The sequence below is a fragment of the Neodiprion pinetum genome, chromosome 5, assembly GCF_021155775.2.
Source record: "Neodiprion pinetum isolate iyNeoPine1 chromosome 5, iyNeoPine1.2, whole genome shotgun sequence".
Classification (NCBI taxonomy): Eukaryota; Metazoa; Arthropoda; class Insecta; order Hymenoptera; family Diprionidae; genus Neodiprion; species Neodiprion pinetum.
In genome coordinates this window covers 10,126,117-10,145,746 of record NC_060236.1, presented here as the reverse complement: position 1 = coordinate 10,145,746, position 19,630 = coordinate 10,126,117, and the positions used below count along the sequence as shown (strand labels likewise).

Here is a 19,630-nt window from a genome sequence, read left to right as displayed (position 1 = left end):
GTAGCAACAATGTATGGACCCCTCTCCTTTTCTGATATTGGCAGCCAGTTAAGAGGCTTCACAGTGTTCAGTTTAGTGCCAGCAGCTCTCGAGGTAGCAAGATGGTAAGTGAATTACATAATTATTTTACATGTATGGAAAAACCGGCAGGTTTGACGATCGTCTATTTACTTTATAGATTAAGAAGAGAAAAAAAGGGAAGGACCTGTAGTCGTATTTTATACTTTATTTAATTTTCCTTGAATTGTCAGACGTTTTTATTTTTGATTGTATAGGAAGAAGATGTGTGGGGATTTCCATTCTAGTGCCCAAGAATATAGTACACATTTTCGATCATTTTTTCTTTTTGGAAAACATTTTCCTCAATTTCCAAATTTCCTTAATTTTTTGGTATTCAAATCGATTCTTAACAATTTTGCGCACAGGTGGGATTTCTTTAATTATTTTTTCCCTAATCCTGAGGATATTTCCTATCTGAGACCACTGTCAATAGGCGAGATTCCGAATATCATAAAATTACCTTTTTTTCTAATTAAAAAGAAAATCACATAAGGCCACTAAGAACTCGAAATGAAAATCTGAAAAAATTAGAGATGTTTTTTTATATTCTAAGCCATTAACGTAAATAATCCGTTTAACGACCATCCTAATAGATATACATTGTATATAGGGCATTCCGCGTCAAATTTGCAACCCATGTACCTCACCCTCTTCGATTTCGATAATTCTTTAGTATGATGTTAAAACTACGGTTTCAATCGACTTGAAACAGTGTTGGAATTTTTCGCAGATTTCTTTAGCCACCACTGAAATAGAAAAAAATTGTAAAACCAATTCCGAAAAAGCTTCTTTTAAAATTCTGAAGAAATTCACACTAATTTTATAATTAAGAATATTATTTGTAAGTACGACACGATAACGTGATCTCAACATCTACTACTTTTCTAGCAAGTTTTTTTTTCTCATGCCGGAATTGGAGTTTCTATTTATTTGTTCGGTCATAAATTTCTCTATTATTAATGGATTTCAATTTTCATGAAATTTAGAGGAATGCCAGAAGGCCTGAATACAGTTCATACCATTTCATTCTTTTTTTTCAAGTTATCCAAAGATCCAAGAAAACTAAAAACTTGCTAGAAAAGTAGTAGATGTTGAGATCCCGTTATCGTGTCGTGCTTACAAATAATATTCTTAATTATAAAATTAGTGTGAATTTCTTCAGAATTTTAAAAGAAGCTTTTTCGGAATTGGTTTTACAATTTTTTTCTATTTCAGTGGTGGCTAAAGAAATCTGTGAAAAATTCCAACACTGTTTCAAGTCGATTGAAACCGTGGTTTTAACATCATACTAAAGAATTATCGAAATCGAAGAGGGTGAGGTACATGGGTTGCAAATTTGACGCGGAATGCCCTATATACAATGTATATCTATTAGGATGGTCGTTAAACGGATTATTTACGTTAATGGCTTAGAATATAAAAAAACATCTCTAATTTTTTCAGATTTTCATTTCGAGTTCTTAGTGGCCTTATGTGATTTTCTTTTTAATTAGAAAAAAAGGTAATTTTATGATATTCGGAATCTCGCCTATTGACAGTGGTCTCAGATAGGAAATATCCTCAGGATTAGGGAAAAAATAATTAAAGAAATCCCACCTGTGCGCAAAATTGTTAAGAATCGATTTGAATACCAAAAAATTAAGGAAATTTGGAAATTGAGGAAAATGTTTTCCAAAAAGAAAAAATGATCGAAAATGTGTACTATATTCTTGGGCACTAGAATGGAAATCCCCACACATCTTCTTCCTATACAATCAAAAATAAAAACGTCTGACAATTCAAGGAAAATTAAATAAAGTATAAAATACGACTACAGGTCCTTCCCTTTTTTTCTCTTCTTAATCTATAAAGTAAATAGACGATCGTCAAACCTGCCGGTTTTTCCATACATGTAAAATAATTATGTAATTCACTTACCATCTTGCTACCTCGAGAGCTGCTGGCACTAAACTGAACACTGTGAAGCCTCTTAACTGGCTGCCAATATCAGAAAAGGAGAGGGGTCCATACATTGTTGCTACTGAAATAATTTTGTCGTTCCGATCTCGTATCTCTCAAACTTCTTAAGAAATGCTCGTCAAGACTGATATAAAATGGGCGTTTTTTTTTTTAATAAGGAAAAGTTTTGACAGTATTGGAAAATAGAGATTACTAAAAACAAATGTATTGTTTTTTAATACCACCGGCCCAATTAAATTTTAAAAGGCTTATGGTTGAATAAACTTCAGATTTGGGTTTAGCGGACCAAAATGCATAAAAATCATACTTAGTCTATACTTCCATAAATTTTTTTCTTACCAAAAATGCTAATTTTTGGCGATTTTTATGGTTTTTTGCAATTTACTCAAAATTTTGAGGGTGTACGGGCAAAACTGACTTCAGATTCGGATTGAGCGCGTCAAAATACATAAAGATAGGTAGGTCCGGTCAAAAGTACAGACCACTTTTTTGTTTGTGGGCCGGTGTTATTAAAAAACAATACATTTGCGTTTAGTAATCTCTATTTTCCATTACTGTCAAAACTTTTCCTTGTCAAAAAAGAGGCGCCAAAAACGGGGAACAAATCGATTCGCTCTCGGAATTTTATTGTTTCAATTATTTGTTCTCTTCCGGGTTACCCCCACCACAAAAAAGGTGGGTTCAGTAAAAAAAAAAAAGTAAAAGGAAAGAAGGAAAAAATCGACCGGCTCTCGAAATTTTCTTTCTTTGATTTGTTTTTTCTCTCCGAAAATACAAAAAAAAAACGAGTGAACTGCGATCGAACCCGTGTCTCGCATCACTCCATCCTCATGTTTTTTTTTTTTTTGAGGAGGAAACTATATTTATTTAGATGAACATTAAATGTTCAATATTTACAATATTGCATTTATAATTATCTTAGTTTATGTAACTCCGGCTTAAATTTTAAACTCAATCTAACATTTTGTTTTACATTAAGTGGTTAACTTGTTTTTTAGTGTTTTGTTTAAGACTTGAATGCAGTATTATAGCACAGGCAGCAGTAATTAACTTAAATACAGGAAAACTTCGCGCAAAAACCTGTGATTGAAAATTCATCCTCATGTGGTATCCACTCAGCCACACCACAGCTACGTCCGTGATCGCGCGTTTGCTCGGTATGTTTATGGAGCTTGCTTGGAATTCCCTGATGGTTCTCTGGAAGATTCAGTTCGAGAAAAAAAAAATTTCCTCCAACCACTTGCCCATTGCACATTTTGCATAAATGTTATCGAGCTGGCTTCGTATATTTTTCCATAGACTGCGTGTACAAATATTCGAGAACACCAGGCGTCACATATTTTCACATCAATAAAAAAATAATATTTATTAAAAAAAAAAAAAAAAGTATTGGGGCTGGGAATGGTTAATTATTTTGGTTCAGCGTCCGCTAATTGAATCCAAAATTTATCAAATCTGGAGATACTTTTATTCGCTGACATTCATAATTGAAACAAAAAAATCCCAATTCTTGCATTCCTGGAAACATTTGTGCGAGCGGGGACAAGGATGCGATTGGCAACCGCTTGCTCGAGCGACCGAGTATATCTATATATGCACGATTGTGGGCCACCTTCGGTGCATGGCCGCCTAGGTGTCAGGTCGGAAATGGGCCACCTTCGGTGCGTGGCCGCCTAGGTGTCACGTCGACGCTCCAACCTAGCTGGTATCACGAAAAGCCGAGCGTTGGAGATCTCCCTACTCATCTCTGTCTTGACCTGTCTAATCTAGGGACCTTCAGGGACCTTGTATTCAGCTACACACAGCTCTCTGCACACATTACTTTAATGACAAAAATTTATTTCGAGTTGGTAAGCTTGCAACTGTGTTGGGTTTAAAATGAGAACTGTGTGGCACTTGAAGGTCAGAAAGCCTTGTACCCATCAAACGGAGTAACGAGAAGAATTTAAGAACTGTCAGTTAGTTTTTATAACCTCAGTAATACAATATAGGAAGCAATATAATGCAATGTTCTCCGTAATTTTATTCATTAATTAATAATCACCTATCTATCTTTTATTTTCCATTTTTCGAACAGCTTATAATCATCATATCTCTCATCTGTAATTCGGAAAGCATTTTTTTGTTACACACCCTGGTGATACTTCAACATGGATTATATTTTCATATCAATAATTGTTCAAGTAATAAATATGTACCAAACTTGGTTACGGCAAAATGCCGACCGAAGAAAAGAACAAAGCACAAAGAACAAAGAACGGGTTCAAACCACGCGAGATTTCAATATATCTGTCATGTCGGTACGGTTGGCACTACTTCTCGCGGGAAATTGAGCTTAAAGTGGGATTCAGAAAGTCTTTAAGTAGGAGGCGCTTAAAGTTCATATAAACTCGGCTACACATTAGCTTTAATGGAGGCGCACTTTAAGACCCCCACTTAAAGCGTATGTGTAGACCAGGCACTATTGATTGAAGGCGTTCGCTCTGATGATTCTGATATAAAAATTGATTTGAAGTGTTTGTAAGCAAATATACTTAGAAAAGCAAAGTGCTGTGTTTTAAATTGTTCCGACGTAACATCTGTGCGGCATAGAATTCCGAATAATGAAAAAGATGTATTTCTTATATGGAAACATCGAGATCAACACCCAAGATTTGGCGAAATTAGCGATGAACATATAATGTATAAGACATCACATATATACTAGTCTAACTGAATCATCTATTTAATTATCCTTCTTTTTGTAATAATTTCATAATACGTGAAAAAGTAATCCCTAATCTAAATTCAAATTTCCCGTTACCATTTTCTTATTAGTCTCTTCAGTAAACAGAGCAATATCTCAACGGAGTTCTACATTCTAGTAGTAAGTACACATCATTATTAATCACTTATTAGGAATAAAACCCGGTTTACCTGAAGTAGGCGATTGAAACAAGTTGTCCAGTGGATTTTAATGCTTAATCAGTATTTAAGGACCCGAAACTACCGATTGTGTGTCTCACTATATTTTCACCAACGATTTTCGGTGACTAACTTCTAGAAATTTGGGCAATCGCCGCTCTGACGTCACATCATTCCAACGTCATTTGATTTTGCAGATTTTGTTTTATCAATAATGACTACTGATAACTATCAAACGTCGGAAACTCACTATCAAACGCAACAAACGACCAAAAACCGATTTAAAAAAATCAACTTATTCAGATGTGACGAGGGGCTAACGTATGTGGATCTGTAGAGAATCGGTATTAACGGATTCAAAACGCGACCATATTTCGCAGGCCGGGCTTACCGACCTTCGACCATAGACTTGCAGATTTGAATCTGTCATACGAAGCAGGGAGACTAGAGTAAAGGAGTGGACCATAGACTTATAAAAATAGACTGAGCGCTCCTATAAGAGGCATTGATAATTCCATATAAAGGACAGAGATATACCGGGAGACTGCTCTTTCTTTTCAATCGGCGTCATGGTGGGAGACAACGGAGCAGAAGTGGAACAGCCATAGATATAGGCGCATAATTTCGCCTCATTCTCCTCTACCGCCTCGATCCCTGCCACAGATATCGTCAGAGAGAGAAAGGCGTACTCCCGGCATATTTTTGTCCTTTAAATGTTTGCTTCAAGCGGCTCATAAGAGCGCTCAGTCTATCTTTATAAGTCTATGGAGTGGATACAGCATAGGAGAATAAGTAGTAACGGCGTCCTCAAAAACCCGTCCTTCAATTAGTTCTCCGCTCTGCCACTAGCATCGCATGGGTCGAAAAGATCGTAAATATAGTAATAAAATTAGTCCACACGATGAAAGTGACCGGTCCGCGGTAATATGAAAAGTGACGCACCTAAATGATAGTATATTGGAGGTTAAGGAGACTATTTTTTGTGTTCGTATGTTCTTTTCGTTTCTTGCCTGGGAGCATTACATCGATGTTTATCCTAATGTTTCAGCTTATTTTTATTCAACGAAATTTGATACACCCATTTTAATAAACATAATTAATTAATTAACACTGCATATTAATAACAAAAAGCTTTACACATGTAAACATAAACACTGCACGAATTTTGCCACATTGAGGTTAGGAAATAAGTAGTAACAGTGTGTCTGATCTAAATATATATATATATATATATATATATATATATGACTACGATCTTTTTGATCGCAGCGCCGCCGTCTTAGGCCGGGATTTCGTGTACATTTCTGAAGCACTCTGTGTCCACTCCTTTACTCTGGTCTCCCTGATACGAAGACAGAAATCCTAACGACCATAGACTTGCAGAGATTCAAATTTGTCATACGAAGACAGAAATCTTAACTGCTGTTAACCCTTGAGCTCTGCGTTAATTTCACTGATCTCTATACAACACAAATCAGTAGTTAACTTCGTTTGTATCGTATTTGATACAAGTAGAAAATCTATCTCCGCAAGAAGAAGAGAAATAATAAATCTTGTGACCCGATCAACCATGCCGAAAAAACAGCAACATAACGCGTTTTACTTCTTCATGCAAGACTTCAGGAAGACGCAAGAGACTCAAGGGAAAAAATTTCCCGGCGGCCTCCAAGAAATCGCCACAGTTTGCAGCCCGGAGTGGCAGGTACAGACTTCCTTTTCACATTTTCCACCTTTAACTTTTTCATAGTCGTCTAAATGTCGGCTTCTGAAATTCATAAATTGTTATGCTCGATCATAAAAGCATATAACAGATTACAGTTGAATAAATTGTGGCTTGTATTGCAGAAAATGACGGATCAACAAAAAGGGCCTTATGAGGCTCGTGCCAAAAATGCTAAGGTAAAAAGCGGTATCAGTGGTATGAAATACACTTCGCAGGGGGTGCCAATCACACTCATAGAAAAGGAAGCCAAAAGGAAACAGGAGTTCGAAGACAATATGAATGACTACATTAAAATGACAGTCAACATGACGGATCACATAGATGGTAAGTTTGAATAATTAACCATGCTATTTCATCACACCTGACTTAGGGACTGCAGTCTCTGTATTGTGGAATAGTTCGCTTGATCCTGTTTTTACTAAAAAATACGTTTGTTTCAACTATATGTATTATTTTCGAGTTTTGAGAAGCATTTACTAATTTTCAAAAAAATAAAACAAAACTCTTAGAAGAGCTGATGCCAAGCAGCTACATCAAAGTTGTGATACCAGTTTTGTCAGTATCGATGCTAGAGGTTTACAACCACTTATTTGGTTACATGCTGTAGTTCTTAGCATTTTCTGACTTATTTTTAACCTCTGAAGGCTGTCCAAGGACATTGAGTAAATCACATATCGGTAGTTCACTAATTACATGGTATTCTCGGGCTTTCTAGACTCCTTTCATTCCAAGTTTTGTCCCAGCCACAGAATGGAAATGACCATGCTTAGATTGTGTGAGGACCTGAAGTACGCTCTGGATGATTAAAAGATCTCTTTAGTCATGCTTTTTGATTTGAGTGAGGTGTTTGATATAGTCTGTCATGCTAAATTATTCCACAACTTAAGGGACCGGATGTGTTGGGTTGCTATCGTCATCTCAGTATGTGAAACCCAGGGTTCCAGAGCATTCTGTTCTAGGTTTTCTGCTGTTCTCCATTTTTATTAACGAGTTTCCAAACTTGATTCAATAATGCAGGCATCTACTTTAGGCATACCATCTAATTCTATAGATTTAATACCTCTTCCCCTTCCCCGAATGATAAACTAGAAGGGCTTAGATCTGTTGCCAAGGATATCCACATCATATGTGAATGGGCCAAGAGCGACTGGTTACAAATAAATTTTTGAAAAACTGAAACCCTATTTTCCGATAGCTCTAGGTAGCTTTACATGTGAACCTTATGAGCAACTCGCACACTGCGGTGTATGGGAATGCCATCCCATCCTCGAACAGCACTTGTAATTTTGGTCTATTACAGACCTCTAATCTCTTGGAATAACTACATCATCAACGTCTATCATAAAATTAATAGGACGTTATATCACCTTGTCGAAAAATTCATAAAACTTTGCTCTTATCCTTCCAAATTGGCTAATCACTGCACTCGTTCTTCCTAGCATTGACTTCTATGGAGCTGTGGTTTATGACATACCTAGTGTTCGTGATGTGCGACTGCAGCGACTACAGAATGCATGTGCTAGATACATATTAGCGCCGTATCAACTCAAATTGAGTTGGATCACTTTGTCAAACAGATAGCTGTATACCATGAGTTTTTCTAACAGCAAAACTATGCGTGTGTCTGATTCGGGCAATCAGAGTTTACAGCTCATGTTCAAGTTGAGCATCATATCCTACCATGGTCATCCCAAACATCAAATATTATTCGTTTTGACGTCGAATATTATTTGTTTTTATAACGTTTGGGACGACCTTCTTTTTTTGCTGTTAGAAAAACTCACGGTATAATTCCTGCTTTATTCCATGTTATGTACATACAGACTCTCATACCTATGTTACTGTACTTTTTCAGTCGAAAATAGCTGATTCATTGCCAATCACTCGGTTGGCTTCTGGCGCACCAAAGCAGCAAATCCTTTTCTTTTGAATTACTACCTATCAAAACTCATTTTGAAATAATCTTCCAGAGTCTATTATGGAATCGAAGACACTAGTTGCTTTCAGACTCAGTCTATATGTCCATCACATCAGACTGGAGCATGCGCATTATGACTTTCTCTTGCGATATGTAACTCTGCCTATCTATAATTATCTTACTGTGTTTCTTGCTTAGTATTCTGAAAGAGTTTCTGAATTTTGTATTTCCATATTTATGGTATGCTGGCTGACTACTCGACATATGCCTTGATAAGTCAGCTGTTTGCTACTCCATGCAAAGTTGGCACATCATCCTTGTATGGATTATAATATAGTATTGAGCTTTGTTAACATGTAATATTTACACACTGTCCGATTCAATAGGACTGTATTATCACTTTATGTTAGATCATTAAATCTTGTTTGCTATTGTGTAATATTTTAATATGTTTGTGTGACATTGCAATATTTTCCTGTCAAAAGGAATTTGTCCCATAGCAAAATGAAACTCCAAAATTTACCATGCATATAGATTCACTGTGTAGGATAAATAGTCTTGGAATCAAAGTTGGGAATGGTAACGTATCGAAACATTGAATTCTAGGGCGGCATCATAATGGAAGTTTAATGTACAATGAGCAGTTAATATTAGCAGATATTCAGAGATAATGGGACAAAATTGCAGATCATTTTGATGGATTCTCAGATATTTTTGAAGATTTCTAGGGATTTTTATAAATAATGCAGACATATGAAAATTTTGATAAAATATGGAGATTGAAAAAATGGAGATGTGGTGTAAACAATTTTGACAGTGATTTAGCCCTCAATTGAATTGAAAAACCGTAATTGTACAATTTTAGATTGATTTTGATGCAGTTGAGTTTGCAAATATGAGTATGTTTTGCCTTACTGAGGTTTAAAAAATTTCATACAATTGTAAAGTTGTGTAATAATGAGGGAATATTCATGCTGAGGAAAAACCGTTACTTCACGATTTTGGAATTGTCTGAAATTCAGTAAAATGCAATAAAACAAGACACGCTCATATTTAGAAATCTCAGTTCCTTAAAAATAATTGTATAATTTAAAGAATAGTGATTTTTTCCCCAATGTTTCGTTACGATAACGTTACTAACTTCAATCTTGTCAAAAATGCCTTGTTAGATCAATCGCTCAAGTGCACACCTATTTCCAGACCACATTGATAATTTACATTACAATGAACTGAACGGTTAACGCCACAAAATTCAACCTCATTAAATCTTATTATTATTGGCAATGAAAACTATCACTGCGGGTAGAGTGGCGCTACTTGTGTGGCGTTAAAATGGCCGCTTGGAGTACACGTGCTTATATGGAAAAATGAAAAAAAAGTAGGGTATTGCTATTTAACAAGGATAACAATCACTAAAACTTTAAACTCCCAATAGTTTGTCAGTGAGACCAATTTTTCTTTTTCATAGAGTTGATCAGCAAGAAGTTTTACTTCATTCATGTGAACTGGCTTTGTCGAAAGCTCCTTCCAAATGGAGAGGGTGATTTTTATCCCATTGAGTTTGCTGTCGCTGAGTTCTCGCTTAAGGATGGTGTTGCCAAACCTTACCATGAAATCATTGACTTGGACGTTCCAATGGGATACGCATCTGATGCCTTACAACACTCAGAGGCTACTCATAAGATTAGTCCCAACCCGCCTGGTGGTGAAAAAAACTTTAGCATCATGTATCAGCGATTGAGAAACTTACTAGAACCTGAAACAATTGGCGATGAATTACCACCACTCTATACTACAAGAGGTGTAATGGAAATTGTGCCCGGACTATTGAGCCGAATGGCTAAGACTGTCGGTGAATATATTCTTTGATTACTAGATCTGATAATTTTATGGTTGCCAGCATTCTTCGACATTGACGTAATACTTGAAAGATATTAAAGTATTCAATTTTTCATCATTCATTATTTCGAAGTACAACCGAGGTCAAGACATGAAGCTGACAGGAAATGTTATTACTTGACTGTTAAATGTTATTATTCACAATCCATTGTACACAATTTAAGTTACTGGTGCGGTGGCAGTAAATACAATTCTTATTCAGTACTGATTTGATTTTTTATCGATTGATATTTTATTGCAGGCCAAACAGCAGACATGTTCCGAGTTTATTCACTGGAAACACTTTTTTTTCACATTCGCAACACTGCTGCATCAAAGATTGATACTGTCGGTTTTCCAGCGCTTACAATAGCAGAGGACCAAATACACAGGGATATTTTTGACTATGTGTCAGGTATCGCATGTGATGTAAGTGCAGTATGTAGTAAGCATACCCAAAACACATGAGTGTACAATTAACATACATCTTCAATCTTCAACCTGTGCAATTGTTTTTTTTTTTTTTATTTATTGAAGGAAATAACTTGCAAAAATTGAATAACTTGAAGATCTTTATCCAAGTGAAAATAATTTCTTCTAGTTATTGACTTGATCTAAAGACCTTGCCTTAACGTGACAACATATATCTAGCAAGGATTAGTACTACCTGCTAGTTTCACGTCGTTGGAAGCGGGTACTTTCTCAAAACTGAAGCTATTATAATTATTAAGAAGAAATATACTTCTGAAGTTTAGAAAGTATGAGGTTCCCCTAATACAGCATCATTGTTAACTTTACACAAAAGTAACTTATATCACGATCTCCAGAAACAGTTATGATAGAATTAATAATGCTTTTGATTCAGGCAATAAAGGGCAAAAAGCATACCATATATCAATTTCTCGATTGGTCACTTATATACTAATGCCAAACGCTTCGTTTTCAGTATCATCAAAATATAGATGGAGCAACAATGCACTGTAGCTTATCTGTTGTGATTCGGTGGGCATATACCATATGTGATTTTTGTTGCTTGGATGTGGGCATTGAAATGAAGCCCGGAGCCCATTGTCCACTGAATACTGACATGGATCGTATAAGAGATTTGAAGGAAAAGAGGGAAAGTGACATGGATAATTTGATGGCTGAAAGTGTAAATCGAATCAGATCTATGACAGGGGTAATTGGAAATTTACTTGTAATAAAGCAGTGAATTATTTTTATACTACAAATGTTTCAAAATTTAAGATTTCCGACACTTGCTTGGGAAGTTTAATTTTCGAAGCCTGTGGCGCATACGTATAGTGCACCAAAACAACCTTGGTACATGCGTACAATTGAAGTGCTAAATTTTATTTACCAAGGCTTTCTTAGGTATGTTCACTTACGAATTACTGAATTTTATACACCGTGTCATTGAGCATAACTTACCTGACACTAATTTTACGTGCTGTCAGTGGCACCATCGTTGCTTCTGAAATCAAACTTTCTTTCAGCGGTGTTGGGAAAAAAGCATGTATTATATGTGCGGATTGATTATATTTGAGTTCTGTGATTAGAGTGTTTCGTACAGGTCATGAGACATTACTGTACTACACAACAGTACTGTCTCCAGAGAAGGGCAGACATTTTAATCATTCTGAATTGGAAAACTTGAATTTTCACTAGAGTTACGTTTTATGGTCTAGAGAATCACCTCCAGTCATTTTCAAGACCTCATCAGGGGGTGTGTGTGTTGGTGTGTTAATTTTTCATGCGATGATATCTTAAAAATAGATAAACGGTTTTTTAACGAGTTTGCTCTCATTTGATGCAGTTTTCTCAACATAGAGCTAACTAAATTCCAATCAAAATTCGTCAAGCCATCCCTGAGTTATTTGCGAAAATGAAACTCTCGATCAAAGGATGAGTAACGAAAACAGCGCAAAATTCTAGGACTAGCCTTTTCAAATCAGATGTCTTTTGCTGTTGGTTTGTTATTGTAAATAATACATTAATGTGTTTTTTTCTTCAGGTGACTGAAGAACATAGGGTGAAAACCTCTGCGCGTACTTACAAGGAAGACCAAGAACGGCGACAAAATTTTCAACCATTAAAAATTATAGATCATAGCAAATTGCTAAATTCCAATGTACCAGATAACAAATGTGATCCGAATGCACCAAGCACTAGTATTCAATCTACTTCTACTTTTGCGGTGAGTTATGAATGCCGAAATTATTCTTATTTCAATGTTTCTGTTTTTATTATTAAATTTGTTAAATTGTAATTTCTTTCAGCAGAAGAAGGTGGAAAGACCGCTTCGGTTACCACGTGGACCAAGTAAGAAACTTTTAATTGAAAATCTTTTGAGTTCAATTTATTACTGGATAGAAACCATTTCGTAGGTTTTTTTTCTCTTGAATGATATAAATTAAATTTCCTGCCAGTGAGAAAGTCAAAAATGGATCCTGCATGCCCTTACTCACGGATAAAATCAAGTATTTTACCCCCTTTATATTGGATGTGTCATCGACGTGAAATCCTCACTTCATCAATTCTGCACATATTTCATACATGAATATTTTCTATCTCAATAGGTTTCGCCATGAGCGTAAGTGACACCGAGAAAGTACCGAGTATGGATCATATGAACTTCCCAGCGATTGGTAAATGTCTATTGACTTTGCACATCAACTGTCTCAAATACATTTCGGGAAAATCCCATTTCTCGAGGTTCTAATAAAGTAGTCTTATCGACTTTTACTGTCATTCTTGGTTTAGGTGGCAGAGGAATCAATTTGAGGAAGGCTTCTACCGAAAAGTTTCCACCAATTGGCCGTGGTGAGTACGCTTTGGCATTTGAATTTGCTGTACTAAAACTATGTTGTTACCATTCAATCATACAAGAAAAATTATTTCATCTAGGTCGCGGTGGCACATTCGACAATTAAATATTAAATACATCAATGTATAAGCATTTTATAAGGCACTGTAAATGAATCTAACCAAATGACGAAACATCCGTGATATTTAAGCATATAGATATAAGTTAAGTTGATATTAGAGCAAACGAAACGAAGTTTTGGTGCTTTACGTAAACGATGACAGTTATTTTTATTGTCGCAGGTATTTTTCATTCTTAAATATGTTCATAGTCAAATGCATATTATTTTCTTCTTCATTTTCTTTGATTTCATAGTTACGCTTACTCATATTGACATTTTATTACTGTCACTCAATTGACGTATTCAAACAGAAAAGAAATTCGTTTACTCAGCTTCTTCTAGTTCGTTACAACAAAAGTAGTTTGCCGATGTGTATTATTTATGTCGTATGAATCGAACTATTTTGTTTTAGTTTTAATGTGATAAATCTTTGTATAATTATAATTCAAAAACATTGTTTCAACTTTATCCATTTTTGACGATCATTAGAAATAACGGGCTCTCCTACAGAGTTACACATAAGTTTGTATGAAATCAATTTATATTTTATAAATAAATTTTATATGTCAACCCGTTTTCCATTTGTATTCTTTTTATTTTTCACGTTTCCTTAGTTTTCAACTTCGTCCCAGTCTTGGGAGTTTTTTGAATTAATTACGTTCTAATTGTAAATTACTAATGTACTTTAAATTACAAACGTAATTCGTAATTTGCAATTAAAATATTCTTAATTACAATTTCAATTTGTATTTAGAAGAATAAAAAATACTAATTACAATTGTAATTTCTAATAAGAAACATTTTACTTACAAATTACGAATATAATTAGTATTGATACTACTTGTAATTATAAATTCCGAGTGATATTAGTATCTTTTATGTTATTAGTTTTTCTTCTGATTACAAATGTAATCATTAGACTCGGTGTTTTTTCTAATTACAAATTACAAATGTAATTATCGGTTTTTGCCTTAATTACAAATTACAAGTGCAATTAGAATTCGTATTTTCTCTACTTACAAATTACGAGTGCATAAAGATGTGGAGCAGAAAAAAGCAGAGCAGAATTTAGATCCTCACCGAAGTTGACTTGAGAGTGAATGTATGGGTGGAAGGATGCAAGAAACTGGCTAGTTGCAGTGTAGGAGTAGAGAGAGCATTCTGCTGATATGGAATGGTAACCAAGGCAGCAAGGTAATGACAAGACAAGGATGCAGAGTATAAGGTAGCTGTAAAAGTGTGGAAGAACTTAAGGTCTGGTGGATGTAACAAAATAAATATGTAAACTAGGAAAAACATCGTTTATTGAGAAAAACGTATATACTAATATATAAATACATAGTATGTATAAGGATGAGGCATTTAAGGAGGTAAACGCAAATATCTTGAAAATGAAGTATTGTCGAGAAAAATGTTCCAAACCAAAGTTTGATGATCTTCGATATGGGATGTAATGTCTATAATTTTTTCCAAGTCAATAGAGGACTTCATAATCACACGAAGGTAAACTTTGTTTTTTGAAATAGGTACCTCTATTTTTTTCACAGATTCGTATTTTATTTGAGAAAATACGCAATTTTGTTGAAATCATTTTTATTTTAATTTTTTGCTCGAATGTTTGTGAGTAATTGAGCATTCTCAAAATTTACCAATATGGCTCAAATAAATATCTTGCACAAACTATTTGAAGAAATTGATAAACAGAATGATTCCACACGACTCTGTCCAGGCAGTAATTAGTGTACACATGTTTGAAATGATGTCCTTCGAGTTCGGTACACTTCTCGATACAGGTATTTATAACCTTTTCTTTCGAGATATCCTCACAACAAAAACTCTGGTGTGGTCAAATAAGATAATGGAGCTGGCCAGTGTACTAGTGCAGTGTACAGTGGATAACCATCATGCTGGAACAACATGTTTATCTTTTTTTCTGATGGTAAATCTTCAAGAAGTGTGGTAATTGTTGATTTACGAAGTCGTGTATCGATCTTGAAGGATATCATTCCGAACATGTGGGACACTGATTATTGCTTGAACAGAGTGTTGTGAAATCATTATATTTATTACGTTTTCCAAGTGGTTTATGCGAAAGATATTCATTTGTGACGATTGACATATTCGTAAATGTTGAGAATGTTCAATAACTCGTAAACAACTGGACGGAACAAAAAACCGCTAGAAACAAAAATGACAACTTTTTTCACATTAAAGACGAATCTGTAAAAAGAATAGGGGTATTCCTCCACCAATGTGAAAAAAATTATAGCCTTCAGATTCCGCTTCAGGATGATAAAACTTTTGTGTGAAACATTTTTCTCAGAAATCAATTATTTTCAAATTATTTGCATTTGCCAATTTAAATGCTTCACCCTCTTTGTTTGTCAGTTAGATTGAAAATCGATTTACTTCCGGTAAAACAGAAGGTTCAAGTGACTGGACATACCAATTTTTCATACCCAACATTTCATTGTAAATCCTGTGAGGGAATTTCCAATTTTTTCATTGAGCCGTTTTCGAGATCATAGCGAGAGTTTGTCTGATAGACCAACAGAGGGACATGCAGATCAGAATTCTTCGAAGAACCTTTTTTTCATATTCTAGAAGTTCGAAAACGTAAACGCTCAACACCGATTCTTCAGAGAAACATTTTATCCGAGTTCCAGCTACCTATTTGAGAAAAGAAAACATGAATATTTAATTCTATAATTATTTCTCTTCTCCCGGATTATCTGAGACATGCAATTGAATGCAAATCGTCCATTATATCATAAATTCTAATCGGTACTTGGTGACTGAAATTATTGCCTGTGCGTCTAACTACATCTTCGCGCTGGATTTTCGTGTCGATCTTCTGATTTTATCCGATGGCGTTCCAAAAATAGCTAGTACTACTAAAAACTCCCTAGGACAGAAGCAGAGTTAGTCGCGAACTCAGCTGGACAAAAGAGATCAAAAACTACCAACAGCACTGGGAGCTGATTTCAGAACGCAGTTCGAGTGAGCGTAAGCTGCTTTTATCACGTGCAGCAAGAAGCTGGATGTAGCATGCTCTAATTGGTCAATTAATCAGAATCCCCAAGCGTAAGGGTGCTATTTCATGAGCAGTAAGAAGCAGCAGTAGCAGCAGTTTTCCCCTATCACTTCCGGCGCACGTTTCTGCTGCTCGCAGTTCAATTTCTCGAGCGACAAGCCACAAGATCACAAGAAGCAACGACCTATTTCATGAGCAGCGCTGCTGCTGCGTAAAATTACCAGACTGATGCTAGTGAACACTAGTAAGTTACTAAGCCACTGCTGTTTCTTACTGCTTGTGACGTCGGAACGGTACCTAGTGGAAATCTCCAGATGTTAGACACCGGAAACATTCACACGCAGTTACAGCCAGACTCACATCAGTAGTTTGGGTCACCAATTACCGATTAAGTATTGAAATACACCGGACAACGGGCATTCTGTCGCTCTAGTCGAACGAACCGAAGAGGGAGAAATTGTTGGATAAAAGATTTAATTTGGCTTACCTTTTTGAGAGTATTCTGGATGCGATGACTTGTAGATTGGTGAGAGGTTTTTAGCGAAATAACCGACTTTAATATTTGGATATTTTGACTAACTTGGTTTATTTTATAAGTTTGATATTTAATAGTCACAAACGCAGAGTTACACAGTGTAAGATCTTAGACTTAGTATGAAAAAATGGAGTTGAAGCTCGCTGAACTTTTGGGCAGAGTAACGTTGTATGAAAGTTTTAATGCAAAAGGCTAAAGGATTTTACCGCGAGACTGTACCGGAACTAGATGACGAATCTGGAGGTAGAAACACAAGAGAGCGATCGAGTGATCGGTCGCCCTTTTTATAGGGGTCGATCGTTGCGCAGAACGATCCCCCTCTCTAGTTTTTTGGTCGCCTTTGCGCACCTCCCCTCTTTTCTAGGAATTCTAATTAGGGCACGACATCTTCGCCGCATGCACGCCTGTGATCTTAGTTCTTTAGCTATTACTATATTGTAGGTTTTTACGTATGGTATATCGCTGCTTGGTGCGGTGGTGTAGGTGCGTGGACTTGGTTCCGTAGTTCTCCGAACTGCGTGAGCTTTTCGTTGTGTCGCCAGCCCCCTTTGTGGCGCCAGCCCCCTTTGTGGCGCCAGCCCCCTTTCTGGCGCCCGTCAGCCACTTAACTACCTGTCTACCTCTTAATGTTTTTGCTATCTTGCTCGTTACAAAGCCCATATTTCATTTTGGTTACCTGTCGTTTGTTAGTTTTATAGCTATTTCTATGTAGAGTTACATATGTATCATAGTCGACTACTGTCGTTATTAACCTGGAGTACAATAGCGATTGTTTACAAAACATAGTTTGTTATTTGTTTAACATTATTAGAATCGCGCTGCTGCGAATATCTTTAGTTGTTTGTGTTATAACTATCTTAACAGGTTTAGAGTATTTGGTAATTTGATGATTCATGGCTTTAGAGCAGGTTTACATGTGTGCTTTTGTATATAACTCCCTTCTGTAATTGTTAATTCTTATATGAATCGGCTTGGAAGCTTCTAGAACGTTTTCGTTTCGTCGGTAAGTTTCCTAATGTATTCTCTAGGTAAAGCTCTGTATGGCTCCACATTGGAGATCTGCATTGCCTTCAAAACGTTGCGCGTGTTGCCTACATTACGGCGTTACGGAAGAAGGTATAGTTCATGCTGGGTAATTAGCATTCACGGTTTGATGGTTTTGCAGTCTCTGGTTTTATGGGTTGCAGCAGTGCTATCTTTACATTATATTGGTTATGCATTTATCTATGGTTTTACAGTCTTCTATACTCCAGGCTATATAGTAAAGCGTATGTTGCTTATAGTATAGCTCTCACCTCCGAATGCACAAATGGCATTGTTGAGTGCTATATAATAATTGGGTATAATTGTGTTAGTTAATTATAGTGTTAATATGATAGTGATATATAATAACGTATAATAATATTATAGTTCTCTGTAGTACGAAGATCTCGTAACATGGTTTGTAAGCCTTGGGTAGTGAATTTCATAGTTATTTCCATCTAGGGATATTCCAAATAGTTAGACAGTTGTTTTAATTTCTTATGGTTACAAGATTCTCGTACTTCGAGTTTGGTTAGTTGATAAAAGTAACATGCAGTAATAATAATCGATAAAACATACGGACGTTCCGGTCGGACGTTACACTGCTCATGAAATAGCATCGTAAGACGTCACCAAATGGTGATTTTTGTGAATTGACTAATCAGAGCATGCTGCATTGAGCTATTTGCTGCACGTAAAAAAACAGTTTAACGGAATACTCAAATATTCCTCAGGTTTTTCTACTCTCTTTACGTTACCTCGACCCGTAGAGTAAAGTCTGTAGAAACGTTTCCAACTGGCAGCAAGAGTGCCCACCAACTGCGGTTTTTTTCTAGTAGCATATTTAACTGACTGTGCAAGGCATGTACACTTGTGGACAATGAATCTGAGACGGCTAATTATTCACACTAGACAGTTAAGTTGGCAGCACAGGAAACGTACAGAGCCATAGTTCGCCGGGCGCGAAACAAACTCAATTTCAATAAACATAACATAACTCATGACCGTCGAATCTAACCATAGAATATCGCGGGATAATGACTTATTGTATTGACACATATCTACGGTTAATTTCCATGGTCATGGGTTATGTTACGTTTATTGAGATTGAGTTTGTTTCGCGCTCGGCCGACTATGGCACTGTACGTTTCCTGTGCTGCCAACATAACTGTCTAGTGTGAAAAATTAGCCGTCTCAGATTCATTGGCCGCAAGCAGCCCTCTGACACACGCTGCTAAAAGTGGTTCGCAAAATGTCCCTCTATTCTGCCGCCAATTTCCACCACTTGTGGCGCTAGTAGTTACCTGACAAGCTTGCGCGCGGTCAGCGAGGGCAGCAAGCGTGTTCAGAAGTCTACTAGCGCCACGTAGAAGAACTAAAAAACGGGGACAAGACGCGTACAATTTTGTGGTATACGAGCAGTGGTGAGTGTCAGAGGGCTGGCCGCAAGTGTACGTTTTCCCTAGTTTTTCGCCCTTGCTATTAAGGCCGTGTTCGAAAATTTACTGACAGTACTGTCAGCAATCTTTTATTTCTTTTGCGCTGCTGAGTTCATGGACAGCTCTGTCTCTGTCCTAGGGAATTTTTAGTATTGGCAGTCAATTTACGAACATGGCCTAAGACGTGTTTACACGATGCTAGAAATCGGACCGATTTCTCGGACCGAGAA

General features: G+C 36.3%; 1 protein-coding gene across 2 annotated transcripts; it reads left to right on the top strand.

The window, feature by feature from the left end:
• The first annotated feature begins 6,490 nt into the window (after positions 1 to 6,490).
• On the top strand, positions 6,491 to 13,950 carry LOC124219375 (protein maelstrom homolog). Of its 2 annotated transcripts, none has more exons than XM_046626834.2 (10): positions 6,491 to 6,625; positions 6,769 to 6,970; positions 10,033 to 10,416; positions 10,705 to 10,871; positions 11,389 to 11,622; positions 12,457 to 12,639; positions 12,725 to 12,764; positions 13,022 to 13,090; positions 13,206 to 13,265; positions 13,350 to 13,950. In XM_046626834.2, the coding sequence occupies exons 1-10, from the start codon at positions 6,494 to 6,496 to the stop codon at positions 13,373 to 13,375; spliced, it is 1,497 nt and encodes a 498-aa protein (XP_046482790.1). In that variant the 5' UTR covers positions 6,491 to 6,493; the 3' UTR covers positions 13,376 to 13,950. The 2 variants fall into 2 exon arrangements, with proteins under 2 accessions (XP_046482790.1, XP_046482789.1); XM_046626833.2 differs by having other exon boundaries at positions 12,722 to 12,764.
• Positions 13,951 to 19,630: the final 5,680 nt, after the last annotated feature.